The sequence below is a fragment of the Symphodus melops genome (genome assembly GCF_947650265.1).
Source record: "Symphodus melops genome assembly, chromosome: 5".
Lineage (NCBI taxonomy): Eukaryota > Metazoa > Chordata > Actinopteri > Labriformes > Labridae > Symphodus > Symphodus melops.
This window is the reverse complement of record NC_136695.1, coordinates 22266769-22294397: the sequence shown is the minus strand read 5'-3', so window position 1 is coordinate 22294397 and position 27629 is coordinate 22266769. Positions and strand designations below refer to the sequence as shown.

At 43.0% G+C, this 27629-nt stretch overlaps 3 protein-coding genes across 6 annotated transcripts; all 3 read right to left on the bottom strand.

The window, feature by feature from the left end:
* Positions 1-1564: 1564 nt before the first annotated feature.
* On the bottom strand, positions 1565-14151 carry atn1 (atrophin 1). Of its 4 annotated transcripts, none has more exons than XM_079344307.1 (10): positions 13026-14151; positions 10791-10927; positions 10224-10325; positions 9725-9844; positions 6784-9566; positions 6422-6638; positions 4766-6281; positions 3698-3865; positions 3400-3580; positions 1565-2322 (listed from the first exon to the last, which is right to left on the bottom strand). In XM_079344307.1, the coding sequence occupies exons 2-10, from the start codon at positions 10815-10817 to the stop codon at positions 2289-2291; spliced, it is 5148 nt and encodes a 1715-aa protein (XP_079200433.1). In that variant the 5' UTR covers positions 10818-10927; positions 13026-14151; the 3' UTR covers positions 1565-2288. The 4 variants fall into 4 exon arrangements, with proteins under 4 accessions (XP_079200433.1, XP_079200435.1, XP_079200432.1 ...); XM_079344309.1 differs by having other exon boundaries at positions 3722-3865; XM_079344306.1 differs by having other exon boundaries at positions 4766-6284; positions 13026-14149.
* Positions 14152-15212: 1061 nt separating this feature from the next.
* On the bottom strand, positions 15213-20711 carry LOC306823366 (gamma-enolase-like). Its single transcript, XM_079342836.1, has 13 exons — positions 20578-20711; positions 19911-19996; positions 19393-19488; positions 19191-19249; positions 19043-19112; positions 18803-18936; positions 18485-18707; positions 18208-18405; positions 17005-17081; positions 16449-16573; positions 16190-16298; positions 15893-15951; positions 15213-15707 (listed from the first exon to the last, which is right to left on the bottom strand). The coding sequence occupies exons 1-13, from the start codon at positions 20697-20699 to the stop codon at positions 15638-15640; spliced, it is 1428 nt and encodes a 475-aa protein (XP_079198962.1). The 5' UTR covers positions 20700-20711; the 3' UTR covers positions 15213-15637.
* A 925-nt stretch (positions 20712-21636) lies between these two features.
* mlf2 (myeloid leukemia factor 2) lies at positions 21637-27554 on the bottom strand. Its single transcript, XM_079342838.1, has 8 exons — positions 27214-27554; positions 25172-25286; positions 25020-25055; positions 24614-24667; positions 24370-24498; positions 23894-24053; positions 23492-23706; positions 21637-22270 (listed from the first exon to the last, which is right to left on the bottom strand). Exons 1-7 carry the CDS (start codon positions 27255-27257, stop codon positions 23495-23497), a joined length of 750 nt encoding a protein of 249 aa, XP_079198964.1. The 5' UTR covers positions 27258-27554; the 3' UTR covers positions 21637-22270; positions 23492-23494.
* Positions 27555-27629: the final 75 nt, after the last annotated feature.

The following is a 27629-nucleotide window of genomic DNA, read 5'->3' as shown; positions in this document are numbered from 1 at the left end:
TACTTTAAAGAATTTTCTAACAACTTGCCATGTGGGATTTAAGCAGCTTTGAAGGGCCCTTTTAGAATAACACATCAGCTTGCTAAGTGGTTGTGCATGTTTATAAGGGTATTCAAGTAAAGGAGTACATTTAGCTCAACCTCTTAAATGAAATCTTTACAATGTAATTAAAACTGAGCCGAAGAAGATGAGAGCGAGCGGAAATTTAATCATCATATAATAAAAGCAGGGTGTTGATCTGTGGCCTTGTTTAGTTAATTCATGCTAATTGCATTCACATGTACGACCAAACCTGTTGACAAATCATTTGCAATTCAGTTCTGCTGCTGCTACCATATCGTCGCCTGTCACTTATTATGATACAATTAATTACAGATGCAACCACAGGGATGCTCTTAGGCAAGTCCCGGTATTTACAATTAACCCGACTGTGTATTATCATGATACATTTAACAGTTCATGTGCTGCTAAAATTAGGTCAGTCTGAAAAAATAATAATTATTCGGAAATATTGTCCTATATATTTGAAAACAGGAGCTGCTAATAATATTTTCACTTTGCAGCAGATATTACTGGGAGACTGAAATTGTAGTGGTGAAACCACGTCTTTTTCTACATCCACACTTTTCACAACATCTTCTTTCACCCTTAAACAGGACTGATGAAGAGGTCTGATGAAGTGCTAAGAATATCCCCAGATGTGAGGTCACCAGAGAGGGAAATCACATTTGTCCTGCTAGAAGATACTTTACATTATGTTGACACACTTATTCAAGGTGACTTTAAATGACACATAGCCTACATACTAACTCATAAGCATGCTCCATACAATCCAATATTTCTATTCTAGAAATGTTTCTTACAGACATGGCTATCAACTATATATCAGGAAAAGGAGGTTTTTGCAAGAAATGTAAAAGGTTGCAGCCTCAAGGTATCTAGAATTGGCTTACAGAGATTTAATAAAAACTGTAATATTGTTAAGTTTGTTCGGACAGATCTGAACGTCCCCAAATCTGCAAGTCTGCAGTGATTTGTCCATAACGTTAGCACTGTAGTCACTGATCCATGTCCATTTGAAGGAGATTCCTCCAGCAGGACACAGTGAAAACATTCACTCACACACACACACACACACACACGTGCACGCACAAAGAAACACACTAACACAGTACCCGTAAATCACACTCTCACGGCTCCTCCTTTTTTTCTTCTTTCTCTTTATACATTTTTTTCCTCTTCTTTCATTTTTACAGTGCAGTAAGGAATGCTTGCTCTACAGGGTGGCTGCTGTTCAGTGGAGCAGCTCAACTCCCATGTCTCACACTCATCCCATGTGTCTCCTATTAGCTACACTCACCAAGAGAGGAGGAGGAGGAGGAGGGACAGACTGACGAGGAGCAAAAAGAGGGGGAGTCAGGGAGAGAGAGAAAAGGGGGGAGGGGGAGGAGAGAGGAATTTGATATGCTTTGTGCATGAGTGACTTGTATAAAACAAAGACGGGGCAAATTCTCTGAATGTATGTGAGACAGGAGGAAAAATAGTGCACACATGAATACGCAAGGAACTAGCAAAAAAGATTATAATTTATTTCCAGATTTTTTGTCCTTCATTTGCATCTTGTTTCACAAGGTAAATTGAAAATAAAAAATAAAATAAAAGCAACCGCCATACCAAGAAAATGTAAAAAAATACAAATAATATGTACTGTATATATAATTATATCATTATCAACAAACAGACAACATTAATCATAATAACAATACTATTGATCATGAACATAACACTAAATTGCTGGTCTCATGCATATTGAACACCCCTCAGATACAAAAGAGGGGGGAGTTACTAAGAATAGAACAAAAAGTTCCACCAGATCAGAATAAGCGCCTAACTACATGCAATGACATAAAAGAGACTCATGTACACATTCCTTCCTGGCATCAAGTATTTTACACATACCATACTTCACTGTTTCAGCCCCCACCTAATATACTGTACAGAGCACAATACAAAACAGGACTGGAGTTGAAGAACATTACGCATGGAAGCGCTAATGTCTGTTCCTCGACGTGGTGCAGTTATCAGGGACAGTGTGCAACATTTTCACACCCTCCTTCCTCTCTTGTAAATCCTTTAAAGTTGTGTTCTCTTCACTGGATTGCCATCCATTCGCCTTTATCTTGAGTCTTTGTTCAATCCTTTTTTTTTTCAGTGCCCAAGTTTTGCGTATAGTTTTACACACATTCTCCCTCAGTTTTCTCCATGCTGCCCTTGTTCGTGCCCCTCCCTCACAGGGTCTTGTCACTTTCTTTCTTCAGGTGACTAAGAAAAGATAAAGAGAAACCGAGTTAGAGAACACGTTTAGGCAGAGGTCACAGCAAAGCTTAAAGTTGGATGTTTATCGGGATAATAATTTTACACTATGACATTTTAGCATGCTGCTAATATCTCAAAGCTAATGCATACATTTTGAGGCTTGGAAACAGAGGGGGAAAACCCTGTTCCGAATTTCACAATTTTCCAGCTGCCTCTTTTTTAAAAATACAATGGCTAATTATTCACATGGAGATAATGTTCCTCTTATATCACATATAAGTTGGCAAGCTCAAATGAATAATAGTATTACACTGTTTTCTTCAGGTAGGCCTAGCACATTTTTAGATAAACTCTATTAATCCCACAAGGGGAAATTCAATGTTGTTGAACAAGCTCAACACACATAAGCGAAAATACACACACATCATGCTCAAGGACACTTTGGCAGTTAGGAAGTTAGCTAGCATCTCTCCAAGTCCCTACAGATTGAGCTACTGCCGGATGGTAAAACTAAAACATGGTAGATTTTGACAAATGTACAAATACATACAAATGCATTTATAGGCAACTAAACATTAATAGGTACATTACAAAAGGACAATAGCTTACATTTAATGGTAGACCAACATATTTCACTCCTCACTAGTTTTTAACAGACAATAGCTAATGTAAGCATTCAGCCACTTGTAAGCTAACACCAGGGATCTTTGCCTTTCTTTTTGTATTGTGTAAAATTAACAAAATGCTCGTAATGAAAACATTCAGCTCGTTATATATCGTGTTGATATTGGCTAGGAGGTTGCTAAATGCTAGTAGGAGCTGGTGTCTGAGGCTGATAACTATGAACTTTAAAATGGCCTGATTTCTCTTCACATTTTCAGTGTTCCTTGTCTTTCAAGTTGCTGATCATTAGGAGGAGGAAAATGATATATAATTCCTTCCAATTAAATGATTTGCAAACATAAACACAGAAGTATAAAACATGTGAACATGGCCCGTTGTAACACACTAAAGGAAGCCTTGTAAACTCTCCCACAGCAGTAAAAACTTAATTAAGACGGGTAATTTAACCACTTTCTGTACCTGTAATACTCGTCCTGGGTGAGGGAGTGGTGGTGATGGTGATGGATCCACTGTTGTTCCAGGGCCAGTCTCTGGATCTGCAGCTCTGCGCTCTGGGCCTGCTGCATGGCCTGGAGCTGATGGGCTGCTGACATCGGACCAGTGAGGGAGGACGGCTGGGGCAGGTCACGGAAAGGAGCACCTGTTTGAAAACAGAGTGGGAAAAAAGCTCTTTGGTCAGTCATCATTATCATATTCAAAAAAACTTTTCATAAACTTTAAGCACGGTGAGTTTTAGAGAAAAAAACTGAACAAGTACATGGACGAGGAGCCTTCTCCTCACCGAACAGCTGTTGGCGGAGCACCTCGCTGTCAGTGAGGGGGTGAGCCAGGATGGGGGTGCCTAGTGTGGCTCCTGGGTAAGGGAGGCGTGTCAAAGGAGACCCCGACGCCAACGGGTCCATCAGGGGGTGAACCCCGCCCGTCGCTGGATGCCAGTGATGTAATAGGAAATACAGGATATATTCAATAAGAGTCAAAGCATGGAATTCTAAAAAGATCTATACTTATACAATTTAATTCAAGGGACAACAAATCCCAAGAACGCTAATATCAGAGATCTGGGCTTTAGAAAATACCGTTTAATTTATTTACACTTTTGCTGAAGCTTACAATGAAGAAAGTTTATGAACAGCAAAAGATTTTGTAAAAAAAAAATTGCGAATGAAATGAATATCCAAACATTTGGAAGTGGAAAAAAACATTTTTAATTACACAGTTCTTTGAATAAAATAAAAAGGATAATTATGCCCAATGTAAATATGAAACACAGGTAATACTATTAATACTATTCACATGATAACTACAGATAAGTAAGAAACCTTTCAAAATGGCCTGAGCTTTCACTTGTTTTTTGTATATTTTTCACTACATAATATGCCATGCCATATGCCAAAATACTGCAATGAGAGTCAACAATCATCTTTTTAAGACATTTGTAATAAAAACAAGTGAACCCAAAAATTATTAGAAAAGATTAGAAATCAAAGAATCCAGTTTAATGTTGGAGTAAAGTATATAAAATAATTTGTAATTGAGTTAAAGCAATTTGTGACATCAAACCCACCTGGAAGTGTCCTTGCGTCATAATTTGAATATAATAAAATATTTCTGTCTGATGAAGAGCGAGGGCCTGAATTGTTACATTTTGTGAGCTTCCCATACAATGTAATGTATTTAAAGCAGCTTTTGGGGTTTTCATGTAATATTTCTCACCTTATTCTTCAGAACAAATATTTAAATGACTTAAGCTTTTAAAACACATTTTGACTGAAAACTACTTTTGGAAAATGTACATTTGTGTAATTGTGTTAGTAGCAGTGGGTACCTGTGTCTTGCTGGTGCAGGTGAAGATGCGAGTGGATGTGTGAATGCTGGTGATGATGTGGCGTCACGTTTAACATCTGCAGACGCCCCAGATTCTCTCCTCCACCTCCTCCTCCACTAGTCCCTCCTCCGCTTCCCCCTCCACCTCCTCCACTTCCACCACTTCCTCCCCTTTCTCTCTCCCTCTCTCTTTCTCGCTCTCTTTCCCCAAAAGCAGGCAAAGGTGCTCTGTCTCTCTCTCTCTCTCTCTCCCGTTCCCTTTCCCCACTCCTCTCTCTCTCAAAGTTGGTGGGAGAGCGGGTTGGAGTGGGGTAGGTCTCCGGGGGAGCTGCTGGGGCAGGGGCTGGCGGCAGATGAGAGGATAGGGAGCTGGGAAAAGAAGTATGAGGGACTGGGTGATGAAGTGAGGCAGCATTGGAGGTTGGTGGAGCAGTTTGAGTAGGAGGAGGAGCCGGTGGTGGGGCAGCAGGGCCCGGTGGAGCTGTAGGGGCAGCTGGTGGGGCAGATGATGGGTGAGAGGGTATAGAGGGTGGGAGGAGAGAAGAGGGAGGTGGATTGGACAGGGACTGAGGGGCAGTTGGGTTTGGAGGTCGAGTTACTGGGGCCAAGGTTGGATTCTGGAGGTGTGGGGGGCAAGGTGGTGCTGGGGGAGGAGGAGTGCCATAAAGTGCCACCTCATTTGCTCCTACTGCACCTCCTCCAAGGAGGAGAGAGTGTGCATGTGCATGGGCATTGGCATGGGCATGAGAATGAGAGTGAACAAGGGCAAGAGCTGCAGGATCAGGTATGGACCCTGGTGGGTAAATCCGCTCATCGCTCTTAAATTCAAACCCTTGCTTCATACGATCTCGATGAGCCGCCATCGCATGAGGAAATCCAATTCCTCCTAACCCTGCACCCCCAATCCCTCCAGGTATTGGGCCTCCTGCCATCCCAGGATGGCCTCCAACACCATGACCCCCTTCAAGGCTGCCACCATACAGAAAGCCCAATATGGCTGCTGCTGTAGCTGCATCAGTGGGCAAGTGATGTGGGTGGCCTAAACCATGATTTTGGAATTGAGGAAGGAAAAATGAAGGGTGCACATGGGGATGGCCATGGTGAACTTGATGCTGGTGAGCCTGAGCACGACTTGCTGCCCCAAGTGGTGACATAGCATGAGGGCGGGCATACTCGCTCAGGGTCCTAAGTGCTGGAGTGTCAGGGCCCAGATATGGACCTCCTAAACTTATTCCCAGGGCTCCCTGAGGGCCGCCAACTACCGCTGAGGCCCCAGCCATTGATGGCAGTAGGAGGGAGTGCGGGATAGAGTGGGCAAGGCTGGGGTGGATATGGTGTGCTTGAGTAAGGTGAGCATGCGGGTGTGAGTGATGATGCTGGGGGTGAGGGGGAGGGTGAGAGACGGAGTTCCCTGCGGAAGAGGAAGAAGATGAAGGATCGAGGATGATAGAAGTTGAGGAGGGGAAGAAGAGAGTGGAGCCCTGGCGACCTCCTCCGGCGGCATTAATGTCCTTCTGCTGCTACATGACAAAAACAGTAAAAGATAATAAATTCAGTCTGGCCTCATCTACTTTACTCCCCTCCCATTAAATTGATTAATACAATCTACATTAAATCCATTAAATCGCATATAATTATCACGCTCAAAGGTGCTCACCTGTAGATGTCGATCCAATTCCCTCTCACGCTCACGCTCCCTTTCTCGTTCTCTCTCTTTTTCTCTCAGGTCTCTGGCTCGCTGCTCCACCTCCCTACGTGCCCTTTCAATAACCTCGTTCCTTTTCTTCCACAGCTTGGAGCCGTCCAACGGGACAAAAAGCACATCACTGCGTGCACAGGAATTCCCGCTACCACGATCAAGGACCTTGTGAAACCTAGACATGAGTGACACAGCAGTGCAATACATGATTACTACAACCGTCAGGAGTCAAAATCCTCATCATAACTATTACTGTCAATTATTATCTTAACGAAAAAATAATCAATAGATTCTTGGTGGTGGCGTAATTTCGATGTTACCTCGCTGATTGGCTGGCATGGATGGGAATGTCCACAGGTTTGGGTTCAGGAGATGGGCTTCTCAACACAGGTGGACTTTCACTCTCTTCCCTGTCTTCTATTGGCTCTTCTTTGATCACAGGTGGGGGAGGTGGAGCGGAATCTGCATGTCCATCTCCAATGGGGAGCAAAGAGCTTGAGGCTGGGATGGAAATGCTGTTGTTTGCAGTGTTACTAAGAGGTGGAGGTCCTTTGGAAACATTTGGAGGCGAGAGAGATTGCGAATTGGTATTGCTGTTGTTATGTGCGCTACTGTTGCTATTGCTGTTGGCTATGTTACTGCCACTGTTCCCATTGGAGTGGTACGTTCCACTGAATGGAGGTTGGCTGTTCAAAGTGCCATGAAAAGTGGAGGGTCGACATCCAGGTGAACAGCTGGATGACACACCTGAACCCGGAAGTGGCACGCTGGCTCCAGAGGAAGAGCCTGGGGGGAAAGATGAGAAGCTTCCCATCTGATTGGTGGATGGGCTGGGTAATGGAGATAAGGGTGTTGGAGGGGTCTGGGAGGAGGATTGGTAGTGTGGGGGACGTACATTGGAGGGTATATTTGATGGAGGTGGCTGAGTATGGGAGGTTTGATTTTGGGGTAGAGGGGGTGGAGGGGGATAAGGGGCATTCAGAGGGTGTCCATGATGGCTGGAGGAAGAGGAAGGAGATAGTGCAGGAGGTTGATTTGGGCCTCCACGGTTTTGGTACAGAGCAGAGTCTCGCAAGTTGGGATCTCGTTCTCTGTCTCTCGACCCAGACTGGTAGTGGGGGTGAGTTTGGTGAGGGTGATGGTTTCCTCCAGGTCCTGAATACTCTCGTCCTAAATTAGGAGTCACCCCAGGGGGGCTTAGGTACTCTCGATTTGTGGCAGTGGAAGGCGGTGCACTAGCAGGAAAGTCTTTCCCCCCAGTGGGTGGATACTCTCTGTGAAAGTGGTCTGCTCCAGTGGAGGGAGTTTGTGCTTGGTCTATAGGAGACGGGAACTCTCGGTTGGATGGGTTTGGGGGATGTGGGTGTGGATGTGGAGGCTGGGAGGAATGGGATGTGTGACTGGTGTTGTTTTGGGGTGATGCAGGGGGGTCTCGATTCAGCATTGGGGTGACAGGTAGCCCGCTGGTTGAACTTGGAGTAATGGAGTTGTTGTTTGGGTTACTGGTGCTAACCACATCTCTAGTCTGGCCCCCAAACTCACCCCACCTGCCTCCATCTTTGTCTCTTTGCCCCCCTCCTCCAGTTCCATTTGGGCCAAAGTCTCTACTCTGGTTTTGGTTAGATAGAGGGAAGTCCCTCCCTGTATCTCGTTCCCTTTCCCCTCCTCGCTCTCTGTCTCTGTATGTTGGACCAAAGTCTCTTTTTTCAGGGCCCAAACTAGGTCCATCTCTTCCAGAACCTTGGAAGTCCCGGTTCCGACCAACTGAGTGACCCCCAAACTCTCTGCCTTGGATGCTGTTAGACCCACCAATCCCGCCACAAGCATTATTACTATTACCGCTATTGTTACTGCCGTTGCCAATGGGAGCAGAGAACTCCCTGTTGATCTCCCTCCCCCCACATTCCCCCCTCACTCCCCTCTCCCCTTCAGCTCCCCTCTCTCTGTCCCCTCCCCCTCCAGCATACCTGGGAAGGTACTCCCTGTGATGGTGGTGGGGATGGGGAAGGTAAGACGGGTGGGAGGATGAGTGGCGAGATGACGGAGGGTTGTACACAGAGGGAAGCTGCTGCTGCTGCACCGGTGGCTGGTGCTGGGGTTGGTGCGGGTGATGGTTGCCGGGGTAACGAGTGTAACCCCAGTTCACCTGGCAACCCGTTGTTGTGCCACTCTGCCAACTTGTAGAGCTGTAATGGTGAGGGTGGGTGGAGGGTTGGGTTTGAGGCTGGGACTGGGATTGTGGAAGTGGGCTGGTTTGGGGCAACAGAGATGGAGGACTGGACTTCTCCAGTTTGTCTGTCTTTTCTATTTTGTCTCGTTCTGTCTTTACTTCAGCAGTCAGGTTTTGTCCCCCAAGCTCCAGGGGCTTCAGGGCAGGTGGAGGAGGTAGAGGAGGGGGCAAAGGGTGGGGAATATTGGGGTTGCTATGAGAAAAATCTCCTCCTGAGATAGCTGGCTTGGACACACACTGTGAACTGGCTTTGGAATTAATTCTGTCAACGCCCGTCGGTCCACCATATTCAACTTTACACATCAGTTTGGAGTCCAGGGAAAAATAAGATTTTCTCCCGCTATTGCTGTCATTTGATGAATCCCCAGTTCCACGCAGAGAGGGAGTCAGACCCGAAGAAGAGCAAGGAGTGGACGGGGGCTTAAGAGATGGACAGTCTTCATTGCGTGCATCCACCTCCCGCTTTTCTCCATCTCCACAGGACTCTTCCCCTCCTCTCCCCTCTCTTAGCACCCTCCTATCCTCTCCTGCCACCTTGCCCACTCCTCCCTCCTTGCTTTTTTCTCGTTCCCTCTCTCCTTGCTTTGGTGAGTCAGGGCCATCAGAATCAGAGTCCAGGCTACCTAGAGGGGAAGCGGATAGACTTGGAGATGAAGAACGATTGTCCTGGTCTATATCCCTCCCACTGCTCAGACTACTGCTGCTATTGGCCAGGCTCCCAACAACTGAACTCCTACTGCCCTGGGATTGGCCGTCTTCATTGTCACTCTCCCGGGATTGGCTGGTAACTGAAGTTGGAGGTGGAACATTGGATGGAGCTGAGCTGTCAGTCGAGTGTGTTGATGTCGGAGGGTTAGGGGTAGAGGCCGAATCCTGACAAAAAAAATTATATTTTATAATTTTGGTAATAATAGTCTTATAGCAACCATTGTAACACTGAATAGGATAGACAGCTCCTTTTAAATGATTTAGCTTAATCAAAGCTTTATAATTAGTCTTTATATAACAGGTTGAAGAAATGTAACACAAACCTGAACTTTCTGCCTCTTTGGAGGAGACACAAGTTCCTCCCCCTCACTCTCTGATGAATCATGCCCTTGTGATCTGCGACTGAAGCGATTTCCAGCCAATTCCTCACCAGCACCTCTTTGCTAAAACAACACAAGACTTTTAATTCTGTAGTGATGCCTCTGAATCCCTAACAGGCCCTTGACTGTTTTTAGAACAAAGCCACACTCACTTCCACACACACACAGCAGCTATGTCAAACATGAAACATCAAAGATTTCAAAGTGCTAAGCTGTAAAACACACTATTGAACAATTCTGACACTGCAAGGGTATGTCTGTAGCAATCATGCTGATGACTCATACACAGACAGAACACACACAAAAAAATACACAAAATCCTTTTCACTGAGACAGCTCTGTATTCTTTTTGACTTTTTTTTACCTGCATGTACACAGATAAAACGATGGCCAAAACATGCAAGGAAAAAAAGGGACAAAAAAAAAAAAAGTGAGCTCTAACCGTCTGTCTATCGTTGCGTTCAGGGCGAGTAGGACTGGGGTGGGGGCGCCTTCCCCGTCTCTCCTCACTTGTCCCCCGCCGTCGCCCACTGCGCATGGGCATCTGCAAAACCCAAAAGTCCAGAAAAAGGAAAGTAATGAGGGAAGATGGCAGAATAAAATGTTAGAACGGGAAAGTATGCACACAAATATAAAGATGTGGGGATTGTATTAAAAATGAGTAAATGAAAACCAAACGAATGTCAGGTTCATTTAATTCAAGATGGAATGTACTAAGGGCAAAAAAGGCGGAGTATAAAATGGGAGGATCATAAAAAAAAAATTAAAGAAGGCAGGAGGACACATAGAAGACTGCATTTTTTAAGCAGTGGGAAGAGTAAAATATAAACATGGGATCCCACAACCAAAGAAAAATGGTTTACATCTTAGTCATCCTGGTTATTTTTTAAATAATATCACGTGCTGAAGTGATTATGAGTCAGCCAAAGTGACAAATATACTACAAGTATTAGGCAGGGTAAACAATCCCTGACATCACAGGGAAAATAAACAAAGAGCTAGTTCATACCGATTCTTTGTGTGTCCGTGTTTTCATTTTTTCTTCTTTAAAACGTCCATTTTACAACACAACCCATTGCAGGCAATGAACTGGTTTCTGTTGCTTACTGACTGGGCTATGTGTTACACCATGAGAGCTACCAAAACCTGTAAAGAAGCAAAAACAATAAAGGCATTATTCAGTCTTTATCTGCATATATGTCCTACAGACAATTAATTGTTTTGCAAAAGAGTCATGGAAGGCTACAGTAATGTTATTTTATGAGATAGGAAAAATGCAGTTAAAAAATTGAAATTTCATAAGCACTATACATACAATGTATTGTCCCATTGTACAAGACCTCTTTCGGTCAGTCTGTTTACTCTGCAAAGGGGGCAAAACTTTGGAACACTCTGTCTACTTACCTATAACTCGAGACTTATACTAATGCTTTGAACAGAGGACTCAAACAATGGCTGAAATCAAAACAACAGTGCTCAAATGAAAATTACAACTGGTTGACTATCTGTTCATGTCGCCTTTGTTCTATAGCTCTATAGCCTATCTTTAACTATCAGTTAAACCTTATTTGGGTTTGGTCGATGGCAAGCATTTACAAAAAATTTAACTCTGAAACCACATATGCACTGTTACAATATTCATATTCCCAGCATGCTTCACATTGCGTTGGCACAACTGCTTTTCACTGTCCACAGTTTCCTCCCTGCCTTCTTTCTTCACCACAGAAGAAAAAAAACCCACAGGCACCATGGGTTAACCAACAGGCTAGTGGTTTGATTGGCTGATGGCTGTAACATTCAAACAATAGTAAACAAAGTCCAAGCAGAAAGGGTGTGGACTAGTGTGTTCCATGTTAGCAGCAGGTTTGCAGAAGACTCCAGCAAACATCTTGGCAATACAGGGCCACACCCCCTCCCTCTTCTACCTTCACCACTACAACCCAAACCCACAGCCACTTGTGGTTAACCCTGATGACCTGCTTATGGCCAACAGAATCACATGCTTATTTACCCAACCACCTAGCCATAAGAGAAATGGTCAATGTCAAGATCCTTCATCCATTTGGATATACATGACAACATGTGTGGCACTTTGTGAGTATCTGTCTTATCCATGCATTCATGTAACTCTATGATGAAAAAATAGCTCATGTATATTGAATGAGGATAAAAATAGTGCACACCACTGGATGAAAATAAAGATATTTTAGGCAGAGGTTAGCAGAGCTACCCTCTATATGCAGCATTAAATGCAGTAGCTACACAGATTTGTATGCATGTGAGCTTGATTCAAAGCAGACAAGCTTCTGTAAATCCTGTAGCAGCTCTACTACACATGGCTATGCATGAATTAATAGTGCATGCTGCAGTGACTGACTCAGTCAGTCTGAAGAGTAAAATCTTTACATTTCATGCTTCATATGCATAATAGAATAGGATAACTCATGCATTTACAGGTTATGCATGTCCGCCTATATTTAACGAACTTGTAACTAAGTTAATCACACATGAATGGACAACATTGGGTGCCCAGTGGGTTACTGTCTACATGAAGCTTCTCAGTTACAGGTGGCAGCCTCTGGCCTGTCTGTGGTCCATTGGCAGGTCCTGAGGCATGTTCAGTAAACAAATAGGAGGCAAACACTTTGCTTTAACATCACCTGCACGCACAAACACGCATATGGAAACATGCATTCTCCACAAATTGTCCCCTGCATGTGATGCGAAGCAGCAGCATGCAGTTGCTGTGCTTACATCAGCAGCGAGCAGGCACTGCAACGATTCTTTCTTCTTTCTTCTTCCTGCGAATGTTATTGATACACACGCAGAGGAGACCGGCCAAAGCTGCTCTCTATTAGGCTGCCTCAGACTAACCCTGAAGGCACACAGGGAATCGTGTTCGGCAGCACATTCATGTTTCACAATCAGAAAAGATGCATGTGCAGCAGCAGCAGCAGCAGCAGCAGCAGCAGCAGTGCTGTTTGTGGACGCCGCACATTATAAAAGGAAAGATAACATGGAATGGTGAATCATGGCATTTCGCACCGGCTCCCCTTTCCTTGCTGGAATGTGGATGCGCGTCGTGCACACAAACCAAGATTAATTCACCGGGACATAATAGGCCATAACGCAAGAGTATGATAATAATTAACGCACAAAGGAAAAAATGGGAGGGTGAGCACAAACGTGGCCAACAGGAATACCTCCAAACACAGCATAAGCATCCATTTTTTCTTCCCCTTACCTATAATATCCAGCGATGCGTGCTCTCACTCTCCCTTTCCTTTCTCTCCCTCTGTTTTGTCGTTTTATGTTGCACGCTGACACGCACACCTCACAGTCAAGGCGTCTGTCAACAGAAGCTCGTGCAGGCTCATATTGCAACGGGCTCCGATCATAACAATAATGCAGAAGAAAATCTCTTCCTATTCGTTGCAGGAAAGAAAAAACAGGGGTGCCAACTGAAGACTACAAATTGATGCGTACCCTCGCCTCTTCCCCACCCCCTTTCGCCCCCTTTTTTCTTTTTTTTTTTTGTGCCCCCCCCTTTCCCAACCTACGTACTCTCCCTCTTCCTCTAAGACGACTTGCACTTTTTTTTTATACCCCCTCTCCGGTCTTACAGTCACAATTTTTTTTAGCGGAGGGGTGAGCTGTAGAGAGTGATGCACGTCGGGTGCGAGAAAGGGAGAGAGGAGAGGGCGTGATTTGCATGAGGAGAGGGGGGGGAGGCTAGAGAAGGAGGAGGAGGAGGAGGAGGAGGAGAAGGAGGAAGAGAGGCGCAGAGAGAGGGCCAAAACTCTGAAGAGGGAGGGGATCAAGAGGGAGGGTCTCTCTCCGTCTCTGTTGCCTAGTCCCTCCAGTCACCTTTACTGTATGGGTAGGCTATGCTTTAGACACAATAACTCGCTCTGTGCATTTTTTTTTACCTCGCTCAGAAGCACTATCCCTTAGGTCTTTGTTTGTGAAGGCCCCTCTTACTTCAACGCATGGCAGACTGTAAGGTGGTGAAAAAGATCACATATTTGAAGCCTACCTAATTGGGCCAGCGTTTTAATAACAACGCCAACCACTTAACAAAGAAAGCTCCAACTCGTGTGGAATAATTACGAATTGGTTAACATATGAACGATTAAACCATAGGCCTGCTGTTATGCTGTCTGTCTGTCTGTGTCTGTCTGCCTATCGGTGAAAAGCTTGTAGCGGTGTGTCCAGTCAAGCGGCTCTGCAGACCTCCTCCTCCTCCCCCTCCTCATCTCTCCCTCTTTCTCCCCTTCACGCAGCCCCCTGTCCCGTCTCCTATTGTGTTGTAACCATGGAAACCGGGCAGGAGACTGTACCGGTTGCGCATGCGCGGCTCCAGCCTTCCTTCATCATCATCACCAGCGGCAGCAGCAGCCCAACACGACAGAAACAGAGAGGTTCGACGCGCTCGCGCTCCCTCTGCCGCTTAACCTGTGCAACGAAGACCAGACCAGCGCGTGCAGCCGATAATTGATAATAATGCATGCTAATCATGAGCTATGGCGCAACGTTGCAATGTAGATGACGTTTGATTTTTATCATGGAGAGTTGTCAGCTGAAATTTCTCCTACAAGCCTATATGGATTGCCTCATTAAATAAACACAATATAAATAAATTATATTACAGCCGAGTTTTTAATAAGTGTGTGTGTGTGTGTGTGTGTCTGTGTGTGTGTCTATATAGATGTGTGTACAAAAATGCCATGTACGTAGCCTAATGAATAAATACACACGTTTTTGAAAATTTCTTGTTTTTTTTCAGCCTAGTCTGTGTCTTCTTACAGTGAAAATAATTATGTTTGCTTTTATGCTAATAATGGCACCTTTTGAGACAATTTGTGACCACAATTTAGTAATTGAGTAATATAAAGAGCAGCACTAACAATGTTAATAATCACTGCACTGCTTACTCTGAGTGAGTTTATGTTATGGCTTTTCTTTTAAAAATGTAAACAACATTACATGCCATTTAGATTGTAACATTGATTTGATAGATTGCATAGATCCTGTGCTATATACAATCATGAACCTGCATTCAAAAGATGACAAGAGCAGGTGGATGGATTATAGTTTTTGCACTGTTGCTGGAATCATGCAGGAACTATCACAGCATATTCAAGAAGAACATTCTTAGATATTCCTTCAAGATTGAACAAAAAGGGCAATTCCTGCTGAAAAGCAATAGCTGGAATTACCTTTCCTTTGAGTTTTTGATAACCTGCTGTGACATGTAATTTTAGCATAACGAGAAGTAAAAGAAGCTTGAATGTTTCCATATTTTAAGGGGAAACTGCCGAAGAGTGTTCTGGATTCAAGCCAAACATGACTCAGTTGTTGTAGCTTTTCAGCAAGGGAGGAGATGACAAAGCTGTGCATCCCATTTTAATAAAAAACACAAAACTTTGGGTCACATTAATATGTCCATTTCTTTATTGAACATACAAAGTAACACACACAATGGAAGAGTTGAAAGAGGAAACACAGGACACTAAAGTTCAAAAACACACTTGTGCAGTGAGAGGGTCAAAGGTATCAGGGAAAGTGCTCGTATGCTTGAAGGTGAAACACAGATTTTTTTTTCCTCTCAAGGTTTGGTATAGGATTTGCTGCAACCACGTCTAGTCAGTTATCAGCTAATTAAGCATCAGGTCAATATATTGCACTTCAGTGATTTTAGTGATGTGAAAACTAATTAGTCTTAATTCTTTTAAGTATAGATTAGTTTGTTGAGCTCTGCTGAAACAGGTGTTCTTACATAATTATATATCTTTCAGGTAAATATATATGATTTGTATGCATGTATTTTATCTTGTTTGCCACTGCTAAGGGCACTCAAAGGGCACTGGGGTTGCGAAAGTTATGTCCAGCAAAGCGGGCCTGGTCACCCAACTCTTCCTCAATCCTGAGACAAAGAGGAGGTGAGGAAGAAGAGAGAAATGTATAGAAAGCAGAGAAAGGGGGAAGCGCATTACAGCAGATGAAACAAAGAATTAAAAAGGAAGAGACATGAAAGTAGCTCAAAGCCATGACAAGATGATTTGTATATACTGCATATCTATACACAAATACATTTTAAAAGATACACACCTCATGAGCTGATTGTATTTTGCCAGACGCTCTGAGCGACAGGGAGCTCCAGTCTTGATCTATAGTTTAAAAATACAGAAGAAAGTTAGAGGAATAAACACTAAACTTTTTTCATGAATGTTGTCTTGTTATGAATGCATTGCATGATCAACAGTCACCAAACCTGAATTATTCATTTTATAGAAGAGCAAGTTCCTGTCTGATTTGTATTTTTGTTGCTTTGCCCAGAAAATATCATCATCTCTGTTTTGGTTTTTTTCCACAAATGTAAATTGCAATGACGCCAATGAAGATTACCTGTCCAGTGCAGAGGCCGACCACCAGGTCAGCTATAAAAGTGTCCTCTGTTTCTCCTGAGCGGTGGCTCACCATCACACCCCAGCCGTTCTCTTGGGCCAGCTTACATCTGAGAGGCAGGGTGAGAACAAAGATGATACAAGCATGAACACATACTTCTTCAAATTCAAAATAAAGAAAAAAACCACTTTTTATCCCCAGGGGGCAATTCTGCCTATGTCTATGCATCAAATACATACACACACACAAACACACTCACGCCTTGATGGCCTCAGTTACTGAGCCAATTTGGTTGACCTTAAGCAGCAAACAGTTGCAGGCCTTGTCCTCCACTGCTCGTTGTATCCTGCGTGGATTAGTGACCGTCAGATCATCTCCAACCACCTGCACAATTCATACAACCAGGTCAAGGAAACACTGAGGGGCATTTTTGTTTCACTTCTAAAGTAAAGATAAAGCATCAAGTCCAATCAATCTAGAAAATATAAACTTTTATGGTTGAGGGATCAATCTATGAGTTTTCACGTTTATAGGTTAAGCCATTGATATTAAAAGTTACCTTCACAGATTTGACACAAAGAATTGACTGTTGTCTGAGTTGGGAGTTCGGTGAAGTTATTTACCATGCAAAGAGAGTTAATTTAAAAAAGGACAGCTTTTGCAGCCCTTATAGCCCATAAAGTCTCGATATATTAACCTTCATAGCATCCCTTTTTTCTTGGATGAAAATGCAACACTCAAATGCTCCACTTCTCCTATAGGAATCATCTCAACTGATTCACATCATAGATAAAAAAGAAAAAATGGTGTCCTACCTGAATGCCCACTGAGGATGTGAACTGTGACCAAGCAGGCCAGTCATCCTGGTCAAAAGGATCCTCAATAGACACCACTGAGGAGAAAAGAAAAAAAAGGTCAAAAATGATCTCTTTGCTATCCCTCTAATGATAGGGCCTGCTTGAGAATGGCAATTATTTTCATCACTAACCTATAAGCCAAAAGGACTACAGCACCATTGACATTGGCGATAAAGGTTCTAATGGGAGAAATGTCTTAAAAAGCACACACTTTACACAGATGCACACATGCGCTTGCCCACACAGGCAGGAAACACACCATTGACAGGGTAAAGAGCCACATCAGAGTGGGTCCCCGCTTGCCAAATGTGCACTGTAGCACATAATTAAAACCTCTTTAACAGGCACAAGTGTGAGGAGGAGACAGCAGGCTGTGGAGACATCAGACACTCTTGTTGTCGCAGTTTCTCTGACCGCAGAGGTGATGAAAGATATATGGTGATTGTAGAAATGTGGGAAAATAAACAGGTGTATCCATTTACTGCTAATGAATCAATCAGTTATTGATACTAATGCGGTCTATGCTTGGAGGTCAGTGTTTAATGTATTCTCTTTACTGTATTTAAGCGATGCTGTGCTGTTAAACTGAATATTAGCAGCGCTTCAGTTTAGTCATAGGATAGATCATTCTTATAGCTGTGGTGATACAGAATTGCTTTAAGTGTGATACTACTTTCAATCAAGCGTTCTTCTAGCTGCAAATAGAAGCAAAAAGTCAGAGGAAACAACATATTAACCTTTTTTTTCTCCATTCATTATTTATTTTTCCCCCCATCAACACAACTAATTCTGCAGACCCTGAAGTCTTCACAATCGTCCAGGTTCAGGTCTGACACTTGACATTTTCCACATATCCCATATGATCTTTTCCCAATATTTCCTGTAACTCCTGACTATCCTATCCAGTAAAGGCACAAATAGACCTTTCCTTTCACAGTGCATCAGTGAAATACAATAAGAGTCTGTAAATTAACTCAAGAGTCCCAGTGCTGTTAGACTCCATATCAGCGCTCATCGAATGCCTCAGGTTCAATCAGGTCATAGTATGAAGGTCCATGTTGATAAGAGTTTGTGCTTATCAGGTGCTTTGTGTAACTCCACCATTAGTTAAACAAATAGTAAGTATATTGAACTAATTCTGTTACAAGTCAGAATACACACCTGGGTAGTTGTTAATGAATCCCTGGTAGATGCTTGCCAGCTCATCACCACTGATGTTGCGTGCTGCATTTGGTGGAGACTTAAAGTCCAGATCGTATTTGCCCTCGATGAAAAACTCTGAGGCAGCAACATCCATCCCGATCACCACTTTGTCTGTGAAGCCAGCTTTCTCTATGGCCGTCTTGATCAACTCCAGAGCTGAAGGACAGAATCAGACAGGTGTAAGCTAACATCAAAGGAAATAAAGGAAAATCATTTAGATTTTGCACGTGTTTACCTTCACTGTTCTCTTGAATATTGGGGGCAAACCCTCCCTCATCTCCCACATTTGTAGCATCCTGACCATATTTCTCCTTGATGACACCTCTCAGTGTCTGGTAGAGCTCTGCCCCCACACGAAGAGCGTCACGGAAAGACTCCGCCCCTACAGGAAGTACCATGAACTCCTGCATGGCCAGCCTGTTACCAGCATGTGAGCCCCCATTGATCACATTAAAAGCCTAAAATAAGGAACAGATAAGTGAGATGCGGTTCTGTTTTTTTATTTATTTTTTTGGTCTGTTTGAAAGATTTGCATTTTTACACAAGGACTCACAGGAACTGGGAGCACCAACTCGCTGTTTCCTGCCAGATCAGCAATGTGCCGGTATAAGGGGACACCTTTCTCTGCTGCTCCAGCTTTGCATATGGCCAGTGATACTCCAAGTATAGCATTGGCCCCAAACTTAGCTGGAAGAAAGGCCAAAGCAACAATAGTCAGTGGCCACTGGTGCAGAAACATGTCATTGCACATGTATGTCATCATCAGCGTACATGAGATGTGAAGGATGCTTACATTTGTTTTCAGTTCCATCCATGTCAATCATCAGGTTGTCCAGTTTCCCTTGCTCTAACACATTTATCCCCTGAAAGAAAAACAGGTTTATTTTATATCCTTTTTACATTTCTGTCTTACATTAATACAAATCTGCACTACTACTTACAGACTGGATGAGCGCAGGTCCAAGGGTGTCATTAATGTGATTTACAGCTTTAGTTACACCTTAGAATGTAGGACAGAAGGAGATATGTTCGAGCACTAATATCCCTAATATTTTTTCACAGAGCAAAAACATTGACAGGAGAGAAAGAGAACATGAAAAGAAAGACACTTACAGGATGTCATATTTTGTGAAAAGTGTTTACCTTTGCCCTTGTAGCGGGTTTTGTCTCCATCACGGAGCTCCAGAGCCTCATAGATGCCAGTCGATGCTCCACTGGGTACAGCAGCCCTGAACAGACCTGGAATTTGAAAAAGGTGTGAAAGGTTGAGGAGGCAGGAAAAAGGAGAAATCTTTACATATTTTAGTAAAAATGTCTATTTTGGTATGAGCTCTTCACTTATTTTACAGCCATGTTTATATATTGTGTCTTAGTGTGTTGTGTTCAGATCATTTCAATTTTGTCCTTGATTTTGATCGAACTGTGATGTTGTCCATCTATATAAATGTACATATGTGTTGTCTTCTGTGAGCTCCTGCAGCAAAACAAATCCCCCCTGGTGGGACAATAAAGACTTTGAATGTGAAGGTAGAGGAAAGCTTTTATGAATACAACAAAGGTTAAGAGAATAAAGGTAGACTGTGCCCACGTTCAGACATAAACATAACTGACAGTTATAAAACACATTAATAACGCTGTATGATGAATTTTTTTCTGTTAACCTTTGCCGGTATGCAAATCAACTTCCACAGTTGGGTTTCCCCTGGAGTCCAGGATCTCCCTCGCAACAATATTCACTATAGACATCCTGGAAAAGACAAACAAAAAAGCAGCTTTATTTAACAATTTCTCTTGCACAATAGTTGTCAAGGCTCAGTCACAAAATATTTTGAATAGTTTTTTCTCTATTTGATGAAAACAGAAAAGTAAGGGAAAAGGAAGGCGTGTACAGAGATGGATGCGCATGAAAATATCACCCACAAAATTCACTATTACTGCAGTGTTAAAGTGCCTTTTTTTTCATATTAAAGGAATATTTGGATCTCTCTTCCTCACATGCACACACTATGATGATAGTGACGCAGCCTTAAGGATGGATGCCATTTCAAAAAGATGCTTCAAGGAAGATGCTTACACACACACACACAAACAACATATACAGTATATACAGTAAAGAGAATATAAATCAAAAGCTAATAACCCCTACCTATTTATGCATCTACTGTAAACCTGTTCCAGACCACAACCCAACTCAATTTTCAGTCAGTGACAGAAACACGGACCAATGGAGATGATGTGGTGTGAAAACAGACCAGCAGGAGGAGGATGGAGGAGGCTGGGAAGGATGGAGAGAAAATATAGAAAGAGATCAATCGTTTTGAATGTTACCTGCAGCGTGTTAGAAGCCTTGTGGAGAAAATGAGCGATTGTGAGCGAAGGCAGAGAGGCAGAGAGGCAGAGATGCAGAGACGGGGAGGTGGGAGGAGAAGGGGTGAAACCATATGACACATTGGGGGGAGGGGGAACGTGTGAGTCATTGGAAGATGCAGGAAAGGAAGGGAGCGTAACAAGGGGAGGAGGGAATAAAAGGAAGGTGGAAAGGAGGGTAGAGGAGAATAGCAGAGGTTACAGGGTTTTTTGTTTGTTTAGAATGGAAGGGCAGAAGAATAGCTGGCCAAGACGTGTTAGCATTGCACTCTTTTCTGATTCCTATTCAGACTTTTACATTCTCCTCCTCCCTTACTGTAAACCCTACAGTTTGCTTGGCACTGCTTGCTTGCTGTGTGTACATCTGCTAATTTGCTAACCAACCCCCGAATCACTCATGACGTGTGCAAATATTGTCTCAGCAAACTGTTAACACGAAAAGCTAAATTGTGGTTGCTGACAAATGGAGACGATGCACTTCTCCTGCAGAGAATGACATAACAGGCTGAAAGGTAAGAGCAAAATATGGAGATGAACACGTATACTTCAGGTGGGGTTGACAGGCAGGAAATATTTTTAAAAAGACATGATGAAAAGGATACATCTAAGCAGAGACAGCTGCACAAAGTGAGCTGCCTTGGTGGAGAACATGAGAGATCTTGTGATGGGGATTAAAGAAGACAAGAAGACAGGTGACAGGAGCAGTGCATGCTGGAGCGAGGACGTGCATTTAAAAATAGTCCTGGATGTAATTAAAGATACAGCGAGATAAAAACACAAGGAGGCAGAAAAAGGAGCCTGTTATGGGAGTGATTTATCAAGTGTGCTTTTCATTGGTTACTCCACTTGAGTGCTCCACCTATGTCACATCCTCAGCAGACACAGGGTAGAGGGAGCACACAAACGCATGCACACACAGATGCCAAACAATATTCATCTACAGCAGCAGATTAAGAGGTTAGCAGACTCTACAGCTGCAGAGAACAAAAGAATTTAAACAATCATGTAGGCGCACAGAAGAACCTTCGATTGAATGATTTAATTATATAGAAGAATGGCTTTGAAACTGTACATTGAATGATAAATGTAAATTAAACGATTCAGTATTTAAAAACACACATTTCAGACATGCAGTTGAAGACACAGCCACAACAGAGACACCATTTGTAATTATCTAACAATGTTTAATGAACTTTTATTTAGTTAGATTAATTAGTTAACAGTATACAATTCAATTCACTGACACACTAGTGCCTTCACAAACATAAAATGGACTGTACAGCAGATGTACTGTATACTGAAGCACTTTAGTGCAGCGGGCAGAACACATGTCAAGTTTTCAGAATGAGTATATATAAAGTGAGTGTAGTTAGACCCATGTTTGCACCAGGGTGCCACTGTGTGTGCATGTGTGTATGTTTGTGTTGGAGTAACAGAGCTTTAAATGTAACTATCACTGTGTCTGTGTGTGTGTGTGTGTGTCTATGTGTGTGTGTAGGGTCTGTTTTTGTGTTTGTGTGGAGACAGTCCAGTCATATCAAACATTTACGACGGGCAGTTGTGACGTTCATCAACTTCCGTCTCAAGCGTGGTTCACAGCATCGAGGTGATTTTTCCCCTCAACTCCTTCCATCAGGTCGTCAAGGTGTGACACCTGCAGGGAGAGCCAACCAAGACCCAATGTGTTTAAAAAGACAGGAGAGCAGAGGTAGAATCAGCAGAGTGTTTTGCACTTTAAGGAATGCCAAAAGAAACTCAAAGAAAACACATTTTATATTCTGTCAGTATTGAAACTTTCTCATATGTTGAATGCTGCGACGACCCAAAACACAAGATGGCTATAGAAGAATAACACATTTTTTGCATTTGCAGCACAAATATGCATCATGCAATAATACAGACATCACCACAGACTTACCATAAAGAATCAGCATTGTATTATATTGTAAATGTATTTGAATGGGCACTATCTAAAGGCCATTACTGTAAAACTGATGAACACATTAAAGAGCAGATACTAATCTAAAACATTCAGCTCTTGCTTCAATAGAAAATAAAATATTTATGTGACAGATATATAAATGCTGTATACATTTCTGTTAAATGTTGTGCTTTCATCGGTCTGCATACTTTAACAAACAGTCAACACTCCTGAAAAACTCCCAATATCTGCAGGAGGCGCTGCATGTGGGAACAAACACCTTCCAATATGTCACTCAGACTTTACATGGAGTTTCTCCTGCCAGGCTTCTTGTATTTTTTTCTGCAGAAAGTTCCAGTGAGCTGATGTGAGAAGGCAGCAGGATATTTTCAGGAGAATTCACCTCGAGTGATCGGGAGCGGGTGGTGGCGTTTATTCCCCGCGACCTGGGAGCACCACAGACTGACTGCACCGACTGCTACGATCCCCGTGTATGTATTTAAACGTCTCTACTGCATATTTTCTGCTCTCATTCCACCCTGCTTTTTTGTTAATCTTCTGATTCGGTCGAATTACAGATAACATTGATATAAAGGCAAATATTCTCATTATAAAGTCGCATCGCGGACTCTGTTACTTCGTCCGCCATCATTGCGTCACTCTTATAGATTCACGTCTCTTCAGGAGACTCCAGTCCCGCCTGACCTGGATAGCCCTCCTGTTATGAGGAAACGTGTGAACAACTCGATCAGAAGGATTTAAGGAGCAGACCGCCTGGAATTTTTCAGGAGTGCATACAGTATGTGAAAGTGGCCGAATATACACGTTGCTGGTCGTACGAGTGATTGGTGTGTTCAACATCGGGAGCCAGAGCCTCCAAGATACCCGTCAGTCTTTACTTTATTCATCCTGAGAATCAAGCTGTCAATATTCTGCGCTCCTGCTCGCCCTTACCTCTCACCAGTCGTAACGTGGGCGGGGCTGGGGCTGGCGGTGTCTGGGGGACTCGTGCCGATGGCCTGTTGGGGGTGTCGAGCTCGGAGGGGCAGTGAGGGCCAGCTGCTGGCCTCCTCCACGTCGATCTCGGCCATAGTCGAGCGCCCGTGCGTTTGGGGGAACGTATCTTCCTGCCTGACATCTCCACTCCTCGTCAAATGCTGAAGCCTCAGCTAGTGGACACAAATGGGCAGCTTTATAAATCAAAATAATATAGTTGGCCTTTTTTTTTTTTTTTTGTTTTTTCAGCCTCATAAACTGTGTATCTACTTCATTATCCTCCAAAAATCACAAATAAAATTTGCTTTGAAAGACTAGGAAAAAATGGCAAAAAAAACCAAAACAAACCGTCTGACTTACTCTCATCTAGGTTAATGAAGTCTTGTCTTTCCTCGCGGTCGCCAGTGCGGCGATTTCGTGAACGCTCCATTATGTGTGCACGTTCTCCAATATGGTGGCCGATAGCTAAACGCTCAAGACCGCTCTCACTGTCCCGCATGGACTGCCGCGTCTCTCGGATCTAAGGTAAGAAAAAACCCACACAAAAAAAAGAAGACATTTACCAAAACAAGCAGGATGTTGCACTCAGAATGAACTCAAGACGTTGAAGAGTTTGCATGAACAAAAAGACGTCTATATGATGTATTCATTGTCACTACATTAACATGGGATCCTGTGTGTTAATGATGCTGGACCAGTACAGTCATGCCTGGGTGAACAAAGCGTGAAGTCAGCATGTGCACTCAGGCTTACTCTTCAGGTCTACTTAAGTGGAAGTAAGCAAAACACTCCCAGCATGCACTGTGATCATTCTAACAGATGTCAGTTCATCTCACCCCTCCAGGGCCTGTTCTTGTCTCGCTTGTCTGTTGATAAACTTCAGGAGCCCCGCAGTCTGTGGACGAGTAGGAGATCACCGTTGAGGAGGAGAACGTCTGACAGTTTGGAGAACCGGACATTCTTTCCTTTGAGGAGAAAAGACGAGGAAGAAACACAGAAGGTGAGGTTTTCATTTCACCAGGGTAAAAAAAAACACGAACACTTTCCGTTTATTCGATAGTGGTTGAAAGAACTTCTCACCATGTTTCCCATCATTTCTCCCATCATGCCAAACATATCCATGAATCCTCCACCCTGTGAAAATAAATCAGGGAAAACATCTTAAATGTTCATGCAATGAAACAATAAGTTCAGTCAGTTTGATGCCACTGGGTTCATCTTTGGAGGCCAACACATTACTCTCAGAGTCAACAGATGCTCAAAACAATTTATAAAATAAATGATTGGTTGCTTGTCTTCATTGATTTCTAGTAAAAGACACTGATCAACTTATCTTTAATATACTTTTGAGCACAGAGCATATCTATGTTAAGTCTGGGAACCCCAACCTTATTCAGACAGTGATCTAAACCCTGTTTCAGTTATTCTAAAGCATGTTGAGTGCTTTTTACACACATCAAGAGAAGTCATTGAGGCAGATACTCACCATGCCCATCATGCCAAAGGGGGCCAGTGGACCAGCCTACAAGAAAAGAATGCCCCAGAAAACTTAAAAGCATATATCAGCTCAACTCTGAGGATAACAAACAAACCAAACGGAAAAAAATAACAAGGGATTAGTCTGTAGACAAAACACACCGCTACTTGTCTGCGAGGTGCACGTGGCTGTATCTGGGGGGCAAGAGCGAAGGGGTCCATGCCAAACGGTCCAAACATAAGCCTCATCTGCTGCCTGTGAGCTGCGAAGGGATCCCTGGAAGAAAGCACAGTTCAAACTCAAACCTTTTGACTTCAGAGGATGATTTTTGTGAGGGGGAAAGTTTGTCAAACATTCAGAACTCAAATAGAACTCACAGAGGCTTAGATGGCGACGCTATTTACTGTCGGGTCCCGAGTTAAACATTTCTGAATGAATGGTGTCATTTATTAAACGGTCTAATTTCTAAAGATCTGGTATGACTGTATGATTTGCTACAATTTTACTGACATTTCCTTTTACTTTTTTAATTTATTGGGGTTGCACATGTAAGACCTAATGATACTTCAACCACGTACCCATTGAAAGAGGTTTTTCTGAACTCCTTTGTGCCTCCTTCACATCCCTACATTTATTTCTAATCACACTGTGCAACATGGATATCATAATGTTTGCTACAGCATGCATGTACACACTGCCATGAGGTACTGAGTGAATCGTAGGTCGCGGGGCAGGTCAACATGCAGCGTCAATAGTGGCCGTTTTTGCCTCAGTACGGAGTGCGGGAGGTTTCAGTAGACTGAGCCCTCGTTGTCATTTATGCCGGATGGCGTGTGCTGCAGGAGGCCCATTGTATGGCACACAACTGCATTGTGCCATACACTCCACACTAGAGGTAGTCTTCATACAAATCTAATGCCTTATGTAGTATTCATACTAACCAATCTACTCGACCCAGCAGCAAACACATTCAGCACTCATTAGTAGCTGCAACAGTTTATGGTCTACGAGGTTGGTCAAAGGTTGTTGGTCAAAGAAGAAATCTCTGTAGCTAGAATCCAGCACACCCGCACATGCACACATCAATGTTGATGTGTCAGTCCTTGATGTGCACTTTGATGGCCAAGAGGACCTCATGGCTGATCACCAATTGGGGCGTCAGTCCAAGACTGGTCACATGAGGTACATGTACTGGTCACTGTCTATTGGCTTGAACACGGCTTGTCATACAGTGTGGTGTCCCAGGTCTTTCATGTCTCCAAGTCTTAAGTCCACAAAATGAAGCACTCCTAAGTAGAGAAGATATTTAACAAGAGGTCATCAAGCTGGAGACCTGGATGAGGTTGTCCAAGCATTTACTCGCCTGGCCAACAATCCAGTGGTCTACACAAGTGTGGAAGCCATTGATGGCTGCCAATTTACCACATTTAAAAGGGGAAATATTGCAAATTGACTTTACATCAATTCACTAATAAAGTCAACCACTACATTCAATTTACATCATAAAACCATTTCTAGTTGTAGTTTCATCTCAAATCAAATTCATAAATTTAGATTAACAACTCAATCCAAAACACAACTGTCTCAATATGTCTTTTTAACTCAAGTACAAGAAGTATAATCTATAGCAGGAAAAAAACTCTGGACAGACATCACACAGGTTGTTCATTATTTTTTTAAATAAATTTAGAGTTAAACTCGATTTATCAGAAAATACCAGGTGCGTCAGATGAATTCAAAATAATAATAAACTATGTCTGCTGATTCAGCAGGTTTCTAAAAGCAACCTGGACCTTCATATAATCCTTCATTTAACAAACAGTGAGATGGTCAGCATGTAAGGATTACTCTGCAGCTCCGGTTACGTAAAGAACTCTGACTTTAAAATCACTGGCCACCTGTCACCAATTAGATAAATTACAATCTTTAATTGGAAAACAACGGGAAGTTTTATGAGAGGTTGAAATTGGTCCCTTTAGTAAACCCAGTCCTTTTGATCTGTGACAGCTGTATTTTTATTATTATTATTGTCTATCCAACATGGTGGAGCCTTGTAGGCCCCCACAGCTGGCTAACGTTATGTACCTGTTTAAAGCACACAGGGGAAATGTTACTATAATACCGTCAGTGTGTTACAACTAGTTTTAAAAAGCTCTGAGAGATAACAGCGTCGAGGACAGATTGAATCAATGTGAATACTTACATCATGTAGGGGTCATCATCAACGTCATTCAAGTACCGAAACATGCTAGGTGATTTCACTCAGCTGGCTGATGCTAGCCAGCTAGCTAGGTAAACAGTCGTTTTTTTTTTTCAAGGATAAAAACAGGATGAAGGAATCAGAGTCTGCTCAGGACGAACAAAGAGGACCTTTCACTGGCTCCCCCGCCAAGATGATAAATCACCACTGCTGTTTATCAAAGTAAAGGACAGCTGACAGGCTTCACTGGATAGTAAATTCCAGAAAAACCTGGACCAAACATGAAAACGGAAGTCGGTCCTCTGACAAAGAGAAGCGACACTCCAGTCAAGGTAGCGTCGGAGGTAACAACTGCGATTTCCGGTCTGTGGACTTTTCAAAATAAAGGATTTAATTATTTATTTATTTTTACCGGGGCC

Coding starts and splice junctions, on each gene's coding strand:
- LOC306823366 (XM_079342836.1), bottom strand. CDS start 20,699: ATGTGTCATATGGTTTCACCCCTTCTCCTCCCACCTCCCCGTCTCTGC. Junction 16,574..17,004: donor CATCCTCAGTGGGCATTCAG/GTAGGACACCAT, acceptor TGAATTGTGCAG/GTGGTTGGAGATGATCTGAC. Junction 15,708..15,892: donor AAATACAATCAGCTCATGAG/GTGTGTATCTTT, acceptor TCTTTGTCTCAG/GATTGAGGAAGAGTTGGGTG.
- atn1 (XM_079344306.1), bottom strand. CDS start 10,817: ATGAAAACACGGACACACAAAGAATCG. Junction 10,326..10,790: donor CACGGACACACAAAGAATCG/GTATGAACTAGC, acceptor TGGGTTTTGCAG/ATGCCCATGCGCAGTGGGCG. Junction 6,639..6,783: donor CATGCCAGCCAATCAGCGAG/GTAACATCGAAA, acceptor ACTCATGTCTAG/GTTTCACAAGGTCCTTGATC.
- mlf2 (XM_079342838.1), bottom strand. CDS start 27,257: ATGTTTCGGTACTTGAATGACGTTGATGATGACCCCTACATGAT. Junction 25,287..27,213: donor GATGATGACCCCTACATGAT/GTAAGTATTCAC, acceptor GCTTTCTTCCAG/GGATCCCTTCGCAGCTCACA. Junction 24,054..24,369: donor CAAGAACAGGCCCTGGAGGG/GTGAGATGAACT, acceptor TTCTTACCTTAG/ATCCGAGAGACGCGGCAGTC.